The sequence below is a fragment of the Pristiophorus japonicus genome, chromosome 2 (assembly GCF_044704955.1).
Source record: "Pristiophorus japonicus isolate sPriJap1 chromosome 2, sPriJap1.hap1, whole genome shotgun sequence".
NCBI lineage: Eukaryota > Metazoa > Chordata > Chondrichthyes > Pristiophoridae > Pristiophorus > Pristiophorus japonicus.
In genome coordinates, this window is record NC_091978.1 from 239,104,017 (window position 1) to 239,120,780 (window position 16,764).

The 16,764-nt window shown below is 43.6% G+C and overlaps 1 protein-coding gene across 1 annotated transcript in view; it reads right to left on the reverse strand.

Annotated features, from left to right (window-relative positions):
• bmp2k (BMP2 inducible kinase) overlaps positions 1 to 16,764 on the reverse strand; it is a 179,981-nt gene that overhangs the window by 22,076 nt on the left and 141,141 nt on the right. Inside the window, exons 10-11 of the mRNA XM_070871093.1 lie at positions 8,994 to 9,154; positions 1,697 to 1,857 (exon numbers count right to left, since the gene is read on the reverse strand). Of these exons, the coding sequence (XP_070727194.1) occupies positions 1,697 to 1,857; positions 8,994 to 9,154 (322 nt within the window). The remainder of the gene's footprint in view (positions 1 to 1,696; positions 1,858 to 8,993; positions 9,155 to 16,764) is intronic.

The following is a 16,764-nucleotide window of genomic DNA, read 5'->3' on the forward strand; positions in this document are numbered from 1 at the left end:
ACTAATGAATGATAATACCTCTTCTATTATAAGAAATAGCAATAGGTTTCTTTAAAGCTATACTTAAAAAAAAAAAACCCTTGAAAGTTTTATATAGTAAACTGAAAGTTGTTATTGATGTAGTATAACATTTCTAAAGAGTAATTACTGCAGATTCACAGAAATAATTGCAGGTTGTAGCACATGTTGAGAGAATAGGGGGCCAAAATTCACCCCCACCAGAAATGTGTCGCACCTACCATTTTTGTAGTGTTTTGGCCGCTTGTTGCAAAATTCAGCTCTTTGTCGTTTTTTTCGAGCAGGGCGGAAGTCGGTCATACTGGGGACGGAAGTGGAGGCGGGAACGGAGTGACCATCATAATAGGGACGGAAGTGGAGGCGGGAACGGAGTGACCGTCATAATGGGGACGGAAGTGGAGGCGGGAACGGAGTGACCGTCATAATGGGGACGGAAGTGGAGGCAGGAACGGAGTGACCGTCATAATGGGGACGGAAGTGGAGGCAGGAACGGAGTGACCGTCATAATGGGGACGAAAGTGGAGGCAGGAACGGAGTGACCGTCATAATGGGGACGGAAGTGGAGGCAGGAACGGAGTGACCGTCATAATGGGGACGGAAGTGGAGGCAGGAACGGAGTGACCGTCATAATGGGGACGGAAGTGGAGGCAGGAACGGAGTGACCGTCATAATGGGGACGGAAGTGGAGGCAGGAACGGAGTGACCGTCATAATGGGGACGGAAGTGGAGGCAGGGACGGAGTGACCGTCATAATGGGGACGGAAGTGGAGGCAGGGACGGAGTGACCGTCATAATGGGGACGGAAGTGGAGGCAGGGACGGAGTGACCGTCATAATGGGGACGGAAGTGGAGGCGGGACAGAGTCTCCGCCGCTGTCAGTCATCAGCTCTGGGCTGTTGACGTCATCACGCTGGCACCTCAACGTCTCTCCCCTTCAATTAAAAGGGAAGGCCGTTGCGAGCTTTGCCTTTAATGGCGGCCGCACCGCCATTTCAAACACAGTGCACGGACAGGAAAAGCTGTCGGGGGTATCGGCCGGAAGACTTTCTCAGCTGAATTTCGCTTCAGGGGCAGGATATTGGCGATGTGCGCTTTGATGATGCACTTAGAAGGCTTCGGCAGTAGCGGAGCGGAAGTGGGGGAAGTGGGGCGGATATGGCCACCGTCGGAAAAACCCCTAAGGAGAGTTTTGCAAGCGGTGGCCATTCGCCGAAAAATCGGCAGCCATTCAACACCACCATATGGCCGCTGAGGTCTTATCGGGAGGCTGAATTTCAGCCCCAAGATATGTGGCACTACAAAAGAGTGGGACACAAGTTCAGTTCCCTTTCTCAGTAGCTTGGGAGTAAGACATCTTTCATGTGTTCTTGGATGCAAGTATTCACTCATAAGAAAAGAAAACCTTTGAAGGGAGAATGAGTAAACTATCCAAAAGAATGTATCTGATTAAAAGGGAAAATGTATGTACAGCTTTAATCCTTTCAGCATCGACTGCTACTTTCAAGATAACATTGGTTAATTCATTTGCTGAACTTGTGTCCCACTGTTCTGCAGTGCCACATATTTGTACTCTTAACATGTTGTGCTACAGCCTGCAAATTATTTATCTGTGAATATGATAGCAAATGATTCATTAAGCTTTTTATCCCGATACTTTTAAATCCTTGATAACTACTACCTTTTGGGCCTGACTAAGTATCTGTTGTTGCTGCTGCTGCTGCTGTTGAAGTTGATGATGTTTCAAGTCTCCCTCCTGTACCTGCTGCAGGACTCTATGCTGCTGTTGACTGGTCCCCTGAGCCATATGAATTAAATGTCCATTTCCAGCTAGTGCAACAGCTGTGAAGACATTTATACAAATTAATAGTAAACTAACAAAACAGAGACTAGTATATTTAAGCTGTCAAAAATCCAAAATGCATAGATTATGCATGTAAAGCATATTCCAAACTGCTCCCATAGAAATTACAAAATGATAGGTCTGCAATAACAGTAGTTTCTTCACTAAATATTTATAGTAAAATAGCCTAAGTACTCAAGACACTGATTTTCAGGATGTTTGTTGTGACTTGTACTCTCCTAACATTATGAGACAGATTTTACTAAAAGATAGATTACAAAAGAATAGTACACTTAACATTGAAGGGCAAATTGTTTTTAATTAATCCTTTCATGACTACAGTCGAAGCAGCTATTCAGAAAATACTATTAAGACCGAAATACTCAATGTTCTATACATTCAATTCTACTATACAATTTTTAACAGTAAACATTTACAGAATTTGTAAAACTATATATATGGTGACTAATGGCTCAGACACAAAGTTGAATCATAGCTTCTCATATGGTGACTCCACTGAAATCTACCAGGCCATCCAGGACAGATTGAACGTGCTTCTCCACAGCAAAGGATGTTGGCATAATAAAAACACAAAATAGGGAATCACATGACAAACCACCCTGCCCCACTCTCAAGTATGTCTCAATGTCTTGTTCCTAAGCAGCTTTGGTTGCGAGTGTTCAGAGAATGATATGGGGGTCTTAAAAGGGAAATAATGGGGAACAAATAACAGCGGGACAACAAAAATATTACATATCTCAATAATCATTACTAAAATTCAGTACTTAGGTTAAACTAATTGACCAATGGCAACAGGAAAAAAAAATATTTATTCTGTATCAGTATCAAAGGCAAAGACTATGCATGTATAAGAAAAGGTACAGAAGTTTGAGAGACTGGAGGAAGTGGATAGTGTTGGCTATGAGGTAAAGTGGTGGAAATGTTAATATTCCTGGCAAAGAAAAATGTGAGGGCGGTGAAGAAACATTGCTCTGGCTAGAAATATTTCTGACTATGGAAGAGTGAATCCCAGTGGACTAATTTTTGTAAACTCAAGGTCTAGGAGAAGCATGACAGTTTACTGCACATTTCATTTGTGGCTATTAATACATTGCCTTTTATTTCCTCCTTCTTTATGAAATCAAATCCTTTGATGTGAAAATCAACTGAAGTATTTTGCCTCCAAAATCTACAGTCATTCCAGCATACTCGCAGTGATTTCAGCAAAGGTCTACTGGAAGGGTCAGAAATTAGGCTAGGAACTGGATAAGCCAAGATCTGATCGATAATAACATAATAGGAGCAGGAGTAGGCCATTTGGCCCCTCGAGCCTGCTCCGCCATTCAATAAGATCATGGCTGATCTGATCCTGGTCTCAACTCCACCTCCCTGCCCGCTCCCCATAACCCTTCATTCCCTTATCGTTCAAAAATCTGTCTATACAATGACCCAGCCTCCACAGCTCTCTGGGGTAGAGAATTCCAAAGATTTACGACCATGAGAAAATAAATTCCTCCTCATTTCGGTTTTAAATGGGCGACCCCTTATTCTGAAACTATGGCCCAAGTTCTAGAATCCCCCACGAGGGGAAACATCATCTCTGCATCTACCCTGTCAAACCCCCTCAGAATCTTATATGTTTCAATAAGATTGCCTCTCATTCTTCTGAACTCCAATGAGTCTGGGCCCAAACTTTCTTCATAAGACAAACCCTTCATCTTAGGAATCAACCTTGTGAACCTTCTCTGAACTGCCTCCAATGCAAGTATATCCCTCCTTAAATAAGGAGACCAAAACTGTACGCAGTACCCCAGATGTGGTCTCATCAATGCCCTGTACAGTTGTAGCAGGACTTCTATACTCCACCCCCCCTTGCAATAAAGGCCAACATTCTATTTGCCTTCCTAATTATTTGCTGTACCTGCATGCTAGCTTTTTGTGTTTCACGTACAAGGACCCCCAGATCCCATTGTACCGCAGAATTTTGTAATCTCTCCCCAGTTAAATAATAATTTGCTTTTTTTATTTTTTTCCTACCAAAGTGGATAACCTCATATTTTCCCACACTATACTCCATCTGCCAAATTTTTGCCCACTCACTTAGCCTGTCTATATCTCTTTGCAGAATCTTTGCACCCAACTCACACAACTTGCTTTCCCACCTATCTTTGTATTATCAGCAAATTTGTCTACATTACACTCGGTCCCTTCATCCAAGTCATTAATATAGATTGTAAACAGTTGAGGCCCCAGCACTGATCCCTGTGGCACGTCACTAGTTACTGTTTGTCAACCTGACAATGACCCGACTCTCTGTTTTTTGTTAGTTAGGTAATCCATGCTAATATATTACCTCCAACCCTGTGAGCTCTCATCTTGTGCAGTAACCTTTTATGTGGCACCTTATCGAATGTCTTTTGGAAATCCAAATACACGACATCTACTGGTTCCCCTTTATCCACCCTGGTCATTACATCCTCAAAGAACTCCAGCAAATTTGTCAAACATGATTTTCTTTTCATAAAATCAAGATTCTGCTTGACGGTATTATGATTTTCTAAATGTCCCACTACTACTTCCTTAATGGACTCCAACATTTTCCCAATGACAGATGTTAGGCTAGCTGGTCTATAGTTTCCTGCTTTCTGTCTCCCTGTTTTCTTGAATAGGGGTGTTACATTTGCGGTTTTCCAATCCGCTAGGACCTCTCCAGAATTCAGGGAATTTTAGTAGATTACAACCAATGCATCCACTATCTCTGCAGCCACTTATTTTAAGACCTTGGAATGCAGGCCATCAGATACAGGAGACTTGTCCACCTATAGTCCCATTAGTTTACCTAGTACTTTTTCTCTAATAATAATGATTGTTTTAATTTCCTCCCTCCCAATAGCCACTTGATTATCAATTCAGATACACCAACGGATTCCATGATGGGGTTGGAAGTTCTTCTACCTCAAACGTGACCACTTTTGTAAGATGAGGTAGGGTCATCCCATGTCAGGAGTACCTGCTTTCCCAGCCCTCAATGAGACCCAGCATAGGTAAATCTGGTGAGACCAGACGTACCATAACTGCTGGGGCACAAATGGGGCCCACGTGGCAGTCCAGGATCATGTCCTGTACATAAGAACAGGAGTCGGACATTCAGCCCTTCGAACCTGTTCCACCATTCAATGAGATCGTGGCTGGTCTGCGATATAACTCCATATACCCGCCTTTGGCCCATATCTCTTAATACCTTTGGTTAACTAAAAGCTATTCATCTCCAATTTAAAAGTAATTGATCTAGCATCAATTGCCGTTTGCAGGAAGAGTTCCAAACTTCTACCACCGTTTGTGTGTAGAATTGTTTCCGAATTTCACCCCTGAAAGGTCGGGCTCTAATTCTTAGACTATGGCCCTTAGTCCTAGAAGCCACAACCAGCAGAAATAGTTTCTCTATCTACCCTATCTGTTAGAAACATAGAAATAGGCCATTCGGCCCTTCGAGCCTGTACCACCATTCAAGAAGATCATGGCTGATCATTCACCTCATACTCCTTTCCTGCTTTTTCTCCATACCCCTTGATCCCTTTAGCTGTAAGGGCCATATCTAACTCCGCTCTTGAATATATCCAATGAACTGGCATCAACAACTCTCTGCGGTAGGGAATTCCACAGGTTAACAACTCTCTGAGTGAAGAAGTTTCTCCTCATCTCAGTCCAAAATGGCTTACCCCTTATCCTTAGACTGTGTCCCCTGGTTCTGGACTTCCCCAACATCGGGAACATTCTTCCTGCATCTAACCTGTCCAGTCCAGTCAGAATTTTATATGTTTCTATGAGATCTCCTCTCATCCTTCTAAACTCCAGTGAATACAGGCCCAGTCGATCCAGTCTCTCCTCATGTCAGTCCTACCATCCCGGGAATCAGTCTGGTGAACCTTCACTGCACTCCCTCAATAGCAAGAACGTCCTTCCTCAGATTAGGAGACCAAAACTGAACACAATATTCCAGGAGATGCCCCACTAAGGCCCTGTACAACTGCAGTAAGACCTCCCTGCTCCTATACTCAAATCCCCTAGCTATGAAGGCCAACATACCATTTGCCTTCTTCACCATCTGCTGTACCTGCATGCCTACCTGCATGCCTACCTTCAATGACTGATGTACCATGACACCCAGGTCTCATTGCACCTTCCCTTTTCCTAATCTGCCACCATTCAAATAATATGCTGCCTTCGTGTTTTTGCCACCAAAGTGGATAACCTCACATTTATCCACATTATACTGCATCTGCCATGCGTTTGCCTACTCACCTAACCTGTGCCAGTCACCCTGAAGCCTCTTAGCGTCTTCCTCACAGCTCACACCGCCACCCAGCTTAATATGTTCCCCTTAATATACTGAAAACCTCAATCAGATAACACGTTAACTTTCTAAATTCTAGGGAATACAACACTAATTTGTGTAAGCTCTCTCGTAACTTAACCCTTGAAGTCCGGGTATCATTCTGGTAAACTCTCTCCAAGGCCAATATATCCTTCCTAAGATGTGGTGCCCAGAACTGCTCACAGTACTCCAGGTGTGGTCTAATCTGGGTTTTGTATAGCTGCAGCATAACTTCAACCCCCTTGTACTCTAGTCTGTGAGATACAAAGGCCAGCATTCCATTAGCCTTTTTTCATTATTTTCTGTACCTGTTCATGACATTTCAATGATATATGTACCTGAACTCCTAAATCTCTTTGGACATGCACTGTTTTTAGCTTACCATTTAGAAAGTACACTGTTCTATCCTTGAAGTCCAAAGTGACTCACATTGAAATCCATTTGCTAGAGTTTTGCCCATTCACTTAATCTATCAATAATCCCTCTGTAATTTTATGCTTTCATCTACATTGCCTACAGTACCGCTTTGTGTTAAGAAAATTTGTATATCTAACTTTCTAGGCCATCATTTAAATCATTAATATCGTGAATCGCTGAGGCCTCAACACAGATACCTGCATGACACCACTATTCACATCCTGCCAATTTGAGTACCTGCCCATTATCCTTACTTTTTGTCTCCTGCCGCTCAGCTAACTTCCTAACCAAGTCAATAATTTGCCTTCAATTCCATGGGCTTCTACCTTAGATAACAGTCTCTTATGTGGGACTTTATATGGACTTCCAGAAGGCATTTGATAAATAACATCCATAGACATCCCCCCCTGTCCACTATAGTCACCTCTTCAAAAAAGTCAATCAGGTTTGTCAGGCATGACCCACCTTTCATAAATCTATGCTGGCTCTCTCTGATCAACTGAAAATCTGATGTGTTCAGTTCATCCTATCCTTAATTGTAGACTAGCAATTTCCTGACAACAGATATTCGGCTAACTGGTCTATAATTCCTTGGTTTCCCTCTCTCACCATTCTTAAAAAGCGGAGTGACACGCATAATTTTTCAATCCAAAGGGACTGTTCCTGAATCTAGAGAACTTTGGAAGATTAGAGTTAGGGCATCTGCAATGTGCTCACCTACTTCCTTTAAAACCCTGGGATGGAAACCATGGTCCTGGGGATTGGTCACTCTTTGGTACCATTATTTTCTTTATTACTGTTATTTTACTTACGTTAATTTTATTGAGTCCCTGTCCCCAATTCAATACTAGTTTCTTTGGGATTTCCGGCATACTGTAAATATTGATGCAAAGTAATTATTCAACATGTCCATTTCCCCATTGTCATTGACAATATCACCACTTTCAGTTTTTAAGGAGCCAACATAGCTCCTGACCTCCCTCTTTTTACTAATGTAACTGTAAAAATTCTTCGTATTGATTGCTATCCCTTGTAAGTTTCTTTTCATACTCCTTTTTGTAGCTCCTTTGCTGTTCTTTGTATCTTTCCCATTAGCCAGGATTTGTGCTTTTTTTGCATTTTTGTATACCCATTCCTTTTAGTTTTATGCTGTCCCTTAGCTCTTTAGTTGTCCATGGCTGTTTTTTGGGGGGCAAGTAGAGCTCTTGCCCTTACCCTTCAGGTGTATAAACTGGTCCTGTATCACATTAAATTCTCCCACTGATCTTGCTGTCATTTTACCCATTAATAGATTTGCCCAGTTTACTGGGGACAGTCTCTGCCTCATCCAGTTGAAGATGGCCTTACCTAAATCTAGAATCTTAGTAGTCGTTTTGCATTTCTCCCTTTCAAACACTATGTTGAACTCGATCATGTGATCGCATCGCTTTTGGATAAATGTTAGGCTGAGAACTAAATCTGGCTCATTACTAAATCTAATATGGCTTGCCCCCTTGTTGCCTCTAGGACATGTTGTAGAAAACTATCCCGGACATACTCACGAAATTCACTCCCTTTCTGACAGGCTTTTCCCAATCTATATGAAAGTTAAAATCCCCCATTAAAACCACTCTGCCTTTGCTACATGCTTGACTAATCTCTGCATTTCTACAATCTAGCACTTCAGAGCTGCTACCAGGGGGCCCATACATAAAGGTCTCCACTGGCTGCTTACCTCTCATCATTGTACTCTTAAAGAGCCACAGGCTTTATATTTAAAAAATTGATATACTTTACAAAAGGGGGTTGCTCTCCTCTTTTTGCAGCTGAACTTTCCAGCTTCTTCAGTAGGTAGGGATCCTAGATGCAACTAACAGCGCAGGTGCTCGCCATTGTAAAGCAAATTAGACAACCTCTCCCGCCCCCAGAAAGTCCTCCAGGGTCAGTAGTAGAGGTTCTCAGCAGGCACATCCTGACACTTATGTTGGAATGCACCTCAATGTGATTTTCAGAGCCCTTATCTTCAAGTTCCCATCTTTAAGGCCTTCTTGTTTTTCTAGTTGCCTTCATTTTAACAGTCTAAATTTACAAATATGCCATATTGCCTTCCTCGACATAAAAGTCTTCACAAAGTGCCACTGGATTTAAACTGCAAGACAAATTTCCCTAAACCGATCTCTGCTAGGAATGATTCACTCCAAGAATGTAAATTATACTTTGGCAATCAGGTGAGGACGTAACCGAAAGTATGTGGTGATGTATGATACAAAATATTAATAGAAAACTTACGTTGCTTTAAAACCAATTATAACAGTCAGCAAATTAGTATAAAAATGATCTAGTTTTTAAAATATGAAAAATTACCTTTTTGTCCAGGATTTCCACAGCCACTGGAGATTACTCTTTTCACTGGAGTTACCGTGTTCTGAATTGGTAAAACACTTGTGTTTACAGCACTTGTGTTGGCTTTTGGTCTACGCCTTGGCGCTATCGATGTCTCTGTTGGCCCTACTGCCTCACTTAGTCTGTGGAAATGAAAATTATGCATATAAAAAAGCTTCTTTATTAATCAAAAATTATGAACTAAATGACAAATTATGTTTTCACAACTGAATATATTTGACTAACATGTACTTTTAGAAACCCAAGACAAACATATTTGCTCAGCCTGTACTGGAAACCAACAAATCATGTATCGGAACAGAACTTACAACGTGCTTGAAAAAGCCATCAATTACTTGCAATCGAGAACACAATTACAAGTTCAACTAAGTTTCTACAAAAGGCTGTGAAATGCTACTTCACTGCTATTCAGTATAGCATCACATATACAATGAAACATTGTACAGTGTCTACAACTTGTCTCATCTCACTTGGAAGCCTGTGAGTTCAAGTCCCAGTAGGGGCTTGAGCACATAATCTCGGCTAACACTTCAGTATGAACTGAGGGAATTATTCCAAGACATTCTCTCAGTGTCCAGGCCATAATTCCTCCTTCACTCTACGGTAGGGAAATAGTGAAAGATTGTTTCCACTGATAGATGAAAAGGGAACCAGGGGACAGATACATAGGATTCTCACTGGAAGAACCAAGGAGAAAGGGAGAAGGAAGTTCTTGAACTGAGGGCTATTGGACCACAAGATGTTTCACCACAAGTGGCTACTGATATAGAGAGACTAGAACATAATTTAGAAGGGAATGGGATAGATATTTGAAAAGAATATAAAAGTGATGATGAATGGGGTTACAAGAGAGCATTGGCACAGGGATCAGGGGCCAAATGGTCTCCTCCTGTACTGTAATTTTTATCATTCTATGAAAACTCCTTTATTGAGTCAAGCTCAGAGAGTGATTTAGAAATGTTGGTGTTGAGCCAAACTTAGGACGATGTGCTCGGTGAGAAGTGACCAAACATGTGGTTTTGATGTGTAAAGTCTAAGTATAGATTAGCTCCAACTGAGAATCCCAGTTCAGAGTTGTCACCTTCATACAGAACCAGATTCCAAACAGATAGGGGGAAGAGATCAGGCCTATTAAAAAAATGGCATCGGCTAGGGAGCCTGACCGCATCTTGTGCAGTACCAGGGAATTCTGGCTGTAGTTTTGGGGTGAATATCAGTTGGTTATAGGAGTACTACTAGTTTATGGGTAGGATATTGAGGCATTACACCTACCAGTTACATATAAACTATCAGAGCATTACATAACATAAGAACATAAGAAATAGGAGGAGTAGGCCATTTGACCCCTCAGACCTGCTCCGCCATTTAATAAGATCATGGCTGATCTGATCATGGACTCAGCTCCACTTCCCTGCCCACTCCCCATAACTCTTTATCCCTTATCCCTCAAAAATCTGTCCATCTCTGCCTTAAATATAGCCACAGCTCTCTCGGGCAGAGAATTCAATAGATTTACAACCCTCAGAAGAAATTCCTCCTCATCTCAGTTTTAAATGGGTGGCCCCTTATTCTGAGACTGTGTCCCCTAGTTTTAGTTTCCCCTATGAGTGGAAATATATTCTCTGCATCCACCTTGTCGAGCCCCCTCATTATCTTATATGTTTCGATAAGATCATCTCTCATTCTTCCGAGCTTCAATGAGCATAGGCCCAACCTATTCAACCTATCTTCATAAGTCAAACCCCTCATCTCCGGAATCAACCTCGTGAACCTTCTATGAACAGCCTCCAATGCAAGTATATCCTTCCTTAAATACGGAGACCAAAACTGTACTCCAGGTGTGGCCTCACCAATACCCTGTACAGTTGTAGCAGGACATCTCTGCTTTTATACTCTATCCCCCTTGCAATAAAGGCCAATATTCCATTTGCCTTCCTGATTACTTGCTGTACCTGCATACTAACTTTTTGTTTCATGCACAAGGACCTCCAGGTCCCTCTGTACTGCAGCACTTTGCAATTTTTCTCCATTTAAATTATAATTTACTTTTCTATTTTTTCTGCCAAAGTGGATAACCTCACATTTTACCACATTGTACTCCACCTGCCAAATCTTTGCTCACTCACTTAGCCTGTCTTTATCTCTGCAGATTTTTTGTGTCCCCCTCACAATTTGCTTTACACTTGGTCCCTTCATCCAAGTCGTTAATATAGATTGTAAATAGTTGAAGCCCCAGCACCGATCCCTGTGGCACCCCACTAGTTACTGTTTGCCAACTGAAAAATGACTCGTTTGTCCCGACTATCCGTTTTCTGTTAGTTAGCCAATCCTCTATCCATGTTAATATATTACCTCCAATCCTATGAACTTTTATCTTGTGCAGTAACCTTTTATGTGGCACCTTATCGTATTTGTATTGTGTTATTGTATTACTATTGGTTATGAGGGGAATTTGAGTGTTACCAGTATTATAATGAGTTATCCAGCACAGCCTTTGGTCACCTAAGGAAGAGAGTGTTTGAAGACCAGGACCTCAAATCTGGCACCAAGTTTATGGTCTACAGGACAGTAGTGATACCTGGCCTTCTATATGGTTCAGAGATGTGGACTATATACAGTGGACACCTCAAAACGCTGGAGAAGTACCACCAGCACTGCCTCTGCAAGGTCCTGCAAATCCACTGGGCGAATAGATGCACCAACGTCCGTGTCCTCGCTCAGGCCAACATCCACAGCATCGAAGCACTGACCACACTCATCCAGCTCCATTGGGTGAGCCACATCGTCCGCATGCCCGACATGAGACTCCCTAAGCAAGTGCTCTACTCTGAACTCCTACACGGCAAGTAAGCCCCAGGTGGGAAGAGGAAATGCTTCAAGGGCACCCTCAAAGCCTCCTTAATAAAGTGCAACATCCCCACCGACACCTGGGAATCCCTGGCCCAAGTGGAGAAGAGCTCTGAGCACCTCGAGTTTCGGCACCGAGAGCATGCAGAAATCAAGCGCAGACAGCGGAAGGAGCGTGCGGCAAACCAGGCTCCCCACCACCCTTTCCTTCAACCACTGTCTGCTCCACCTGTTAGAGACTGTGGGCCCAAGTTTCGAGCCGCGCCTAGAACGGCGCAGACTCGACCTGGACGCCCGTTTTTCGCGCCACAAAGTGCGCCTAAAAAAAACCTCCGTATTCTCCACCTCCCTGCAGGTCCTCTGGCCCTCGGCGCAGCGCAGCAGGAGCTGTAGGGGGCGGAGCCAGGTCCCTGCGCTGAAAACAGTGCCGGCACCTCTGCACATGCGCGCTACAGTGGGCACGCAAGTGCAGTAGCTCCAGGCGCCCAAAACTGTGTGGGAGGGGACCGAAGCACGCAGCCCCTAGCCCTGGCCGAATGGCCTCACTGGGGCTGTGTGAATAAGGCTCCTCCCACGGCCAGCTCCTGCTTCCTCCCGACCCGACTCCCGCCTCCGGACCGGACACCCGCGCTCCCCCCCCCCCCCCCCCCCCCCCCCGGACCGGACCCGACATCCGCTCCCCCGCCCCCCCGCCTCCGGACTGGATCCGACCTGACCTCCCTCTCCCCCCGACCCGAACCGACCTTCCTCCCACCATCCCCCGACCCGACCCAACGCCACCTACCTGTAAATCTGGTGCTGGGGACGGGCCCTGCCTGAAGTCTCGGGCCCGGCCCGTTCAGCCTCCCTCCCCCTTCTCCTTCCCCCCCCCCCCCCCATCTCCTTCCCCCCCCCCCCATCTCCTTCCCGCCCCCTCCCCAATCTCCTTTCCCCCCTTTCCCCCTTCTCCCCCATCCCTCATCCTTCCCCCTTCCTCCCCCTTCTCCCCCATCCCTCCCCCTTCTCCCCCATCCCTCCCCCTTCTCCCCCATCCCTCCCCCTTCTCCCCCATCCCTCCCCCTTCTCCCAGAAACACAGACACTGACAGAGAGAATGAGAGACACACAGACAGACAGAGAGATAGAGACACTGACAGAGACACACTGAGGGGGGCATCCCAGCACGCTGTTGGAGGGCTCCCGGTGCTGCAGTCGGTAAGTAGAAAATGTTTTATTTATTGATTTAAAAAAAACAATTATTTCTTATTCATTTTTTTTGATTGATTTATTGGTTGATTTATTGATGTATTTATCATTTATTATTGACGATGGCTCTTTATTTGTAAAACTGAAGTGTTTAATGTTTGTAAACTTCCCTTTAAACACCCCCACCATTCCCTATGCCTGATTTGTAACCTACGCCTGATTTTCTAAAGTATAGACAAGGTTTTTTCGAGCGTACAAAAATCTTCACTTTCTCCATTCTAAGTTAGTTTGGAGTAAGTTTTCACTCACGAAACTTTGAAATCAGGCGTAAGTGGCCGGACACGCCCCCTTTTGAAAAAAAAATTCTGTTCCAAAGTGAAACTGTTCTAACTGATTAGAACTGGAGCAAACTAAATGTGGAGAATTCCGATTTCTAAGATACTCCGTTCTACACCAGTTGCTCCTAAAAATCAGGAGCAATTCATGTGGAAACTTGGGGCCTGTAATTCCCACATTGTACAGCTACCTGAGAACTCAGAGTGGAAGCAAGTCTTCCTCGATTTCGAAGGACTGCCTATGATGATGATGATGAAGATGATGATGAAGATGATGATGAATGAGTTATTGGCACAATTTCTGAGAGTTGCTGTTAGTTACTGGTGGAATCAAAAGTTCCTCCCACCTTTGGTTTCCCCCTCATGAATTCCACCCTCTTCGGTTTTGCCTCTTTGCATGCTTATGGGTGATTTCCTGGTTCTCGGATGTTCTCACACAACCACTGGCGCAAAACAATGAGCAAAGATAGTCAACTACAAGGGACCCAATCTTTAGAAGATAAACGCAGTAACATTTTCAGATGTCACATGACCAGACATCACATTATGTAATATGTTCAAACCTCAAGGAATTACTCCAACCACAGTTGGCAACCTGAGCAGTAGGACTTGAAAAGAGGGTAATTGGGCCCAAAACATGGCAGAAGGGTGGATAAGCTATAGGGCAGAGTGGAGGCACAATAAAGGAGTGGGAAAAGTAGTGAGGAGCAGAAATGGCCTAGCTACAGCACCAAACCACAAAGTGCCCAACATCACGGTGGGAATCGACAGACCTGGGTTCTGCGCATCACAGTGGTGGGAAACCGGTAAGTGCATTGTGAAGATTCAAAGCATTTTCATGGTGTTTTGTGGATTGAGAGCGTTACAAGATAGTAATTTATCAACATTAGAAATAATAGAGTGCACCTACTTGCATTACAGGACCACCACTACAGTTGATATTTTTTTGCAAGCACGATTATGGAGATCAGCAAAAATTTCCATAGGAATCTTTAGGTAGGATTTTTAAATGGAATGAGTGACCCATATACTGATTTTTATATTACTAGGCAGTCTCCCCGTGTGCAGCATCACCACAGGATGTGTGCGCAGCTTTTAGGTCAATCAGATTTAGTGGGTAGGGGATACGTGGACCGGAGACATGGGAGGACTGCAACTTTGCTGGCCAGAAGAGGAAAGTGCGGAGTGGAGTGCAGGGGAGTAGGGGAATAAAGGGTTCAAAAAGAGAGTGGCAATTAGCCCATTTGTAGCAGAGGGTTAGTGGCCAGGAGAGGCAGTAAGGGGAAACGTAGAATATGGTTAGAGATGTGGGGGGGGGGGGGGGGTGGGGAAATGGTAATATGGGAGTAGAATTCTGGGAAAAGGAAGAGCTGGATTTACAGGGCTTGGGGGATTGGTGGGGGTATGTGGAGGGCTCTCCTTGATTTCCCATCCCAACTTTGACTGTGTCTTGACTTTCCTTTGTCATTTAATCCTTCTTTCACAATTTCTGCCCCTCCTGGACTGTCTTTCCACTGATTTGTTTGCCAATCAATCTCTTTCCACTGATTTCTTTTTTTCCTTTCAATATTGTTTTTCCTGATTTATCTTTGCATTAAAAGTTGTCAATTGCAAAAATGCCAAAGTTGCATTCATAGAATGATGGATATGCACAAGCAGAAGCAATACTTTGAAAAAGAGTCAAAATAGCTAAGTTTTAAGACTGATCAGTTGATGTCCTATCAAAACAGGATTCACTTATTGTGGAACAGGAGCTTAAGGAATGAATTACAGTACTTTAAAGTACTTTTGTTCAGGCATGCGACCTCCTTTCCAATTTGTTTCTATTTTTCCCGCACTGATACTTGAAATACTGTCCTGGTCACATCTCACTATATTTTCAAAAACAAAATGTAACTTACCATTTTTTAATTAGGTACTGTATATCATTGTCAATGAATATATTACTCAAGAGTTCAGTTTCACAACAGTAAACAAAATAATTTATCATTCAGACAAATTATGAGGGAAACATAATTTATGCAGATCAATTTACAGATGGGGCGGCATTGAATTGATGAGGCTGGTATTTTTGGGGCAGTACCGCCATCCACTTCAAACATGGCCCCCTATGTGAAAAGGGTCATGGGCCAGGAGTGCAAGACCAGCAATCTCCCTGACCGAGAGTTTCCTTTGCCCCACTCGGAGTTCCATCTAGTGGCTAATATACTGAGAGAAACAATGCATACTGGCCTGGCCAGCAGCAGACGTGAAGCCCATCTGGGGCCCAGGCCTGAAACCTGGCCTGAGCATCCAAAGACAAAATCGGGCTGCATTCCAAAATCAACTTTGTTACAAAAAAAAGTAGCAATAGGTCTTGTCCCAGAAATAATGTTGGGACTAGGGCTGCCGGGATGAACTCAAGTGGCTGACTAATGCCATATCTCCCGTTTATCGCCCCGTAATCTGACAGTCACCCGAGATGTGCGAACGCTTGCCAGTCACAATCAGATCAGAGAGCATCCTCTGACCTCCGATACTCTGGCAGGGTCAGTGGCAGAGTTTCCCAGCAAGCCAATCCTGGCAACGTGACAGGATAAAAGGTCTACATAAATTATGTTTCCCTCATGATTGGTTGGACAAATCAAATTGGTCTAGGTAGCCTTGAGGAAGAGTTCATAGAGTGCATAGAGTGCATAAGGGACAAGTTCCTTGAGCAGTATGTAACAGAATCAACCAGGGGGCAGGCTATCTTAGGACCAGATCTATGTAATAAGACAGGATTAATAAACAAACAATCTCCTAGTAAAGGATCCACTTGGAATGAGTGATCATGGCATGGTTGAATTTCAAATTCAGATGGAGGGCGAGAAAGTTGGATCTCAAACAAGCGTACTAAGCTTAAATAAAGGACTACAAATGTATGAGGGCAGAGTTGGCTAAAGTGGACTGGGAAAATAGGTTAAAGTGTAGGACAGTTGATGAACAGTGGCGTATATTTAAGGAGATATTTCACAACTCTCAAGAAAAAATATATTCCAGTGAGGAGGAAAGGATGTAAAAGAAAAGATAGCCATCCGTGGCTAACTAAAGAAATAAACCGGATCCAATTAAAAACAAGGGCATACAAAGTGGCCAAAACTAGTGGGAGAACAGAAGATTGGAAAGCTTTTAAAAGCCAGCAAAAGATGACTTAAAAAAAAGAATGAGGGAAGATAGACTATGAAAGTAAACTAGCACGAAATATAAAAAGAGATAGCAAGAGTTTCTATAGGTATATAAAAAAGAAAAGAGTGGCTAAAGTAAATGTTGGTCCCTTAGAGGACGAGACCAGGGAATTGGTGATGGGGAACATGGAGAGGTAGAGAGGCGGAGAGGTTCAGGAGA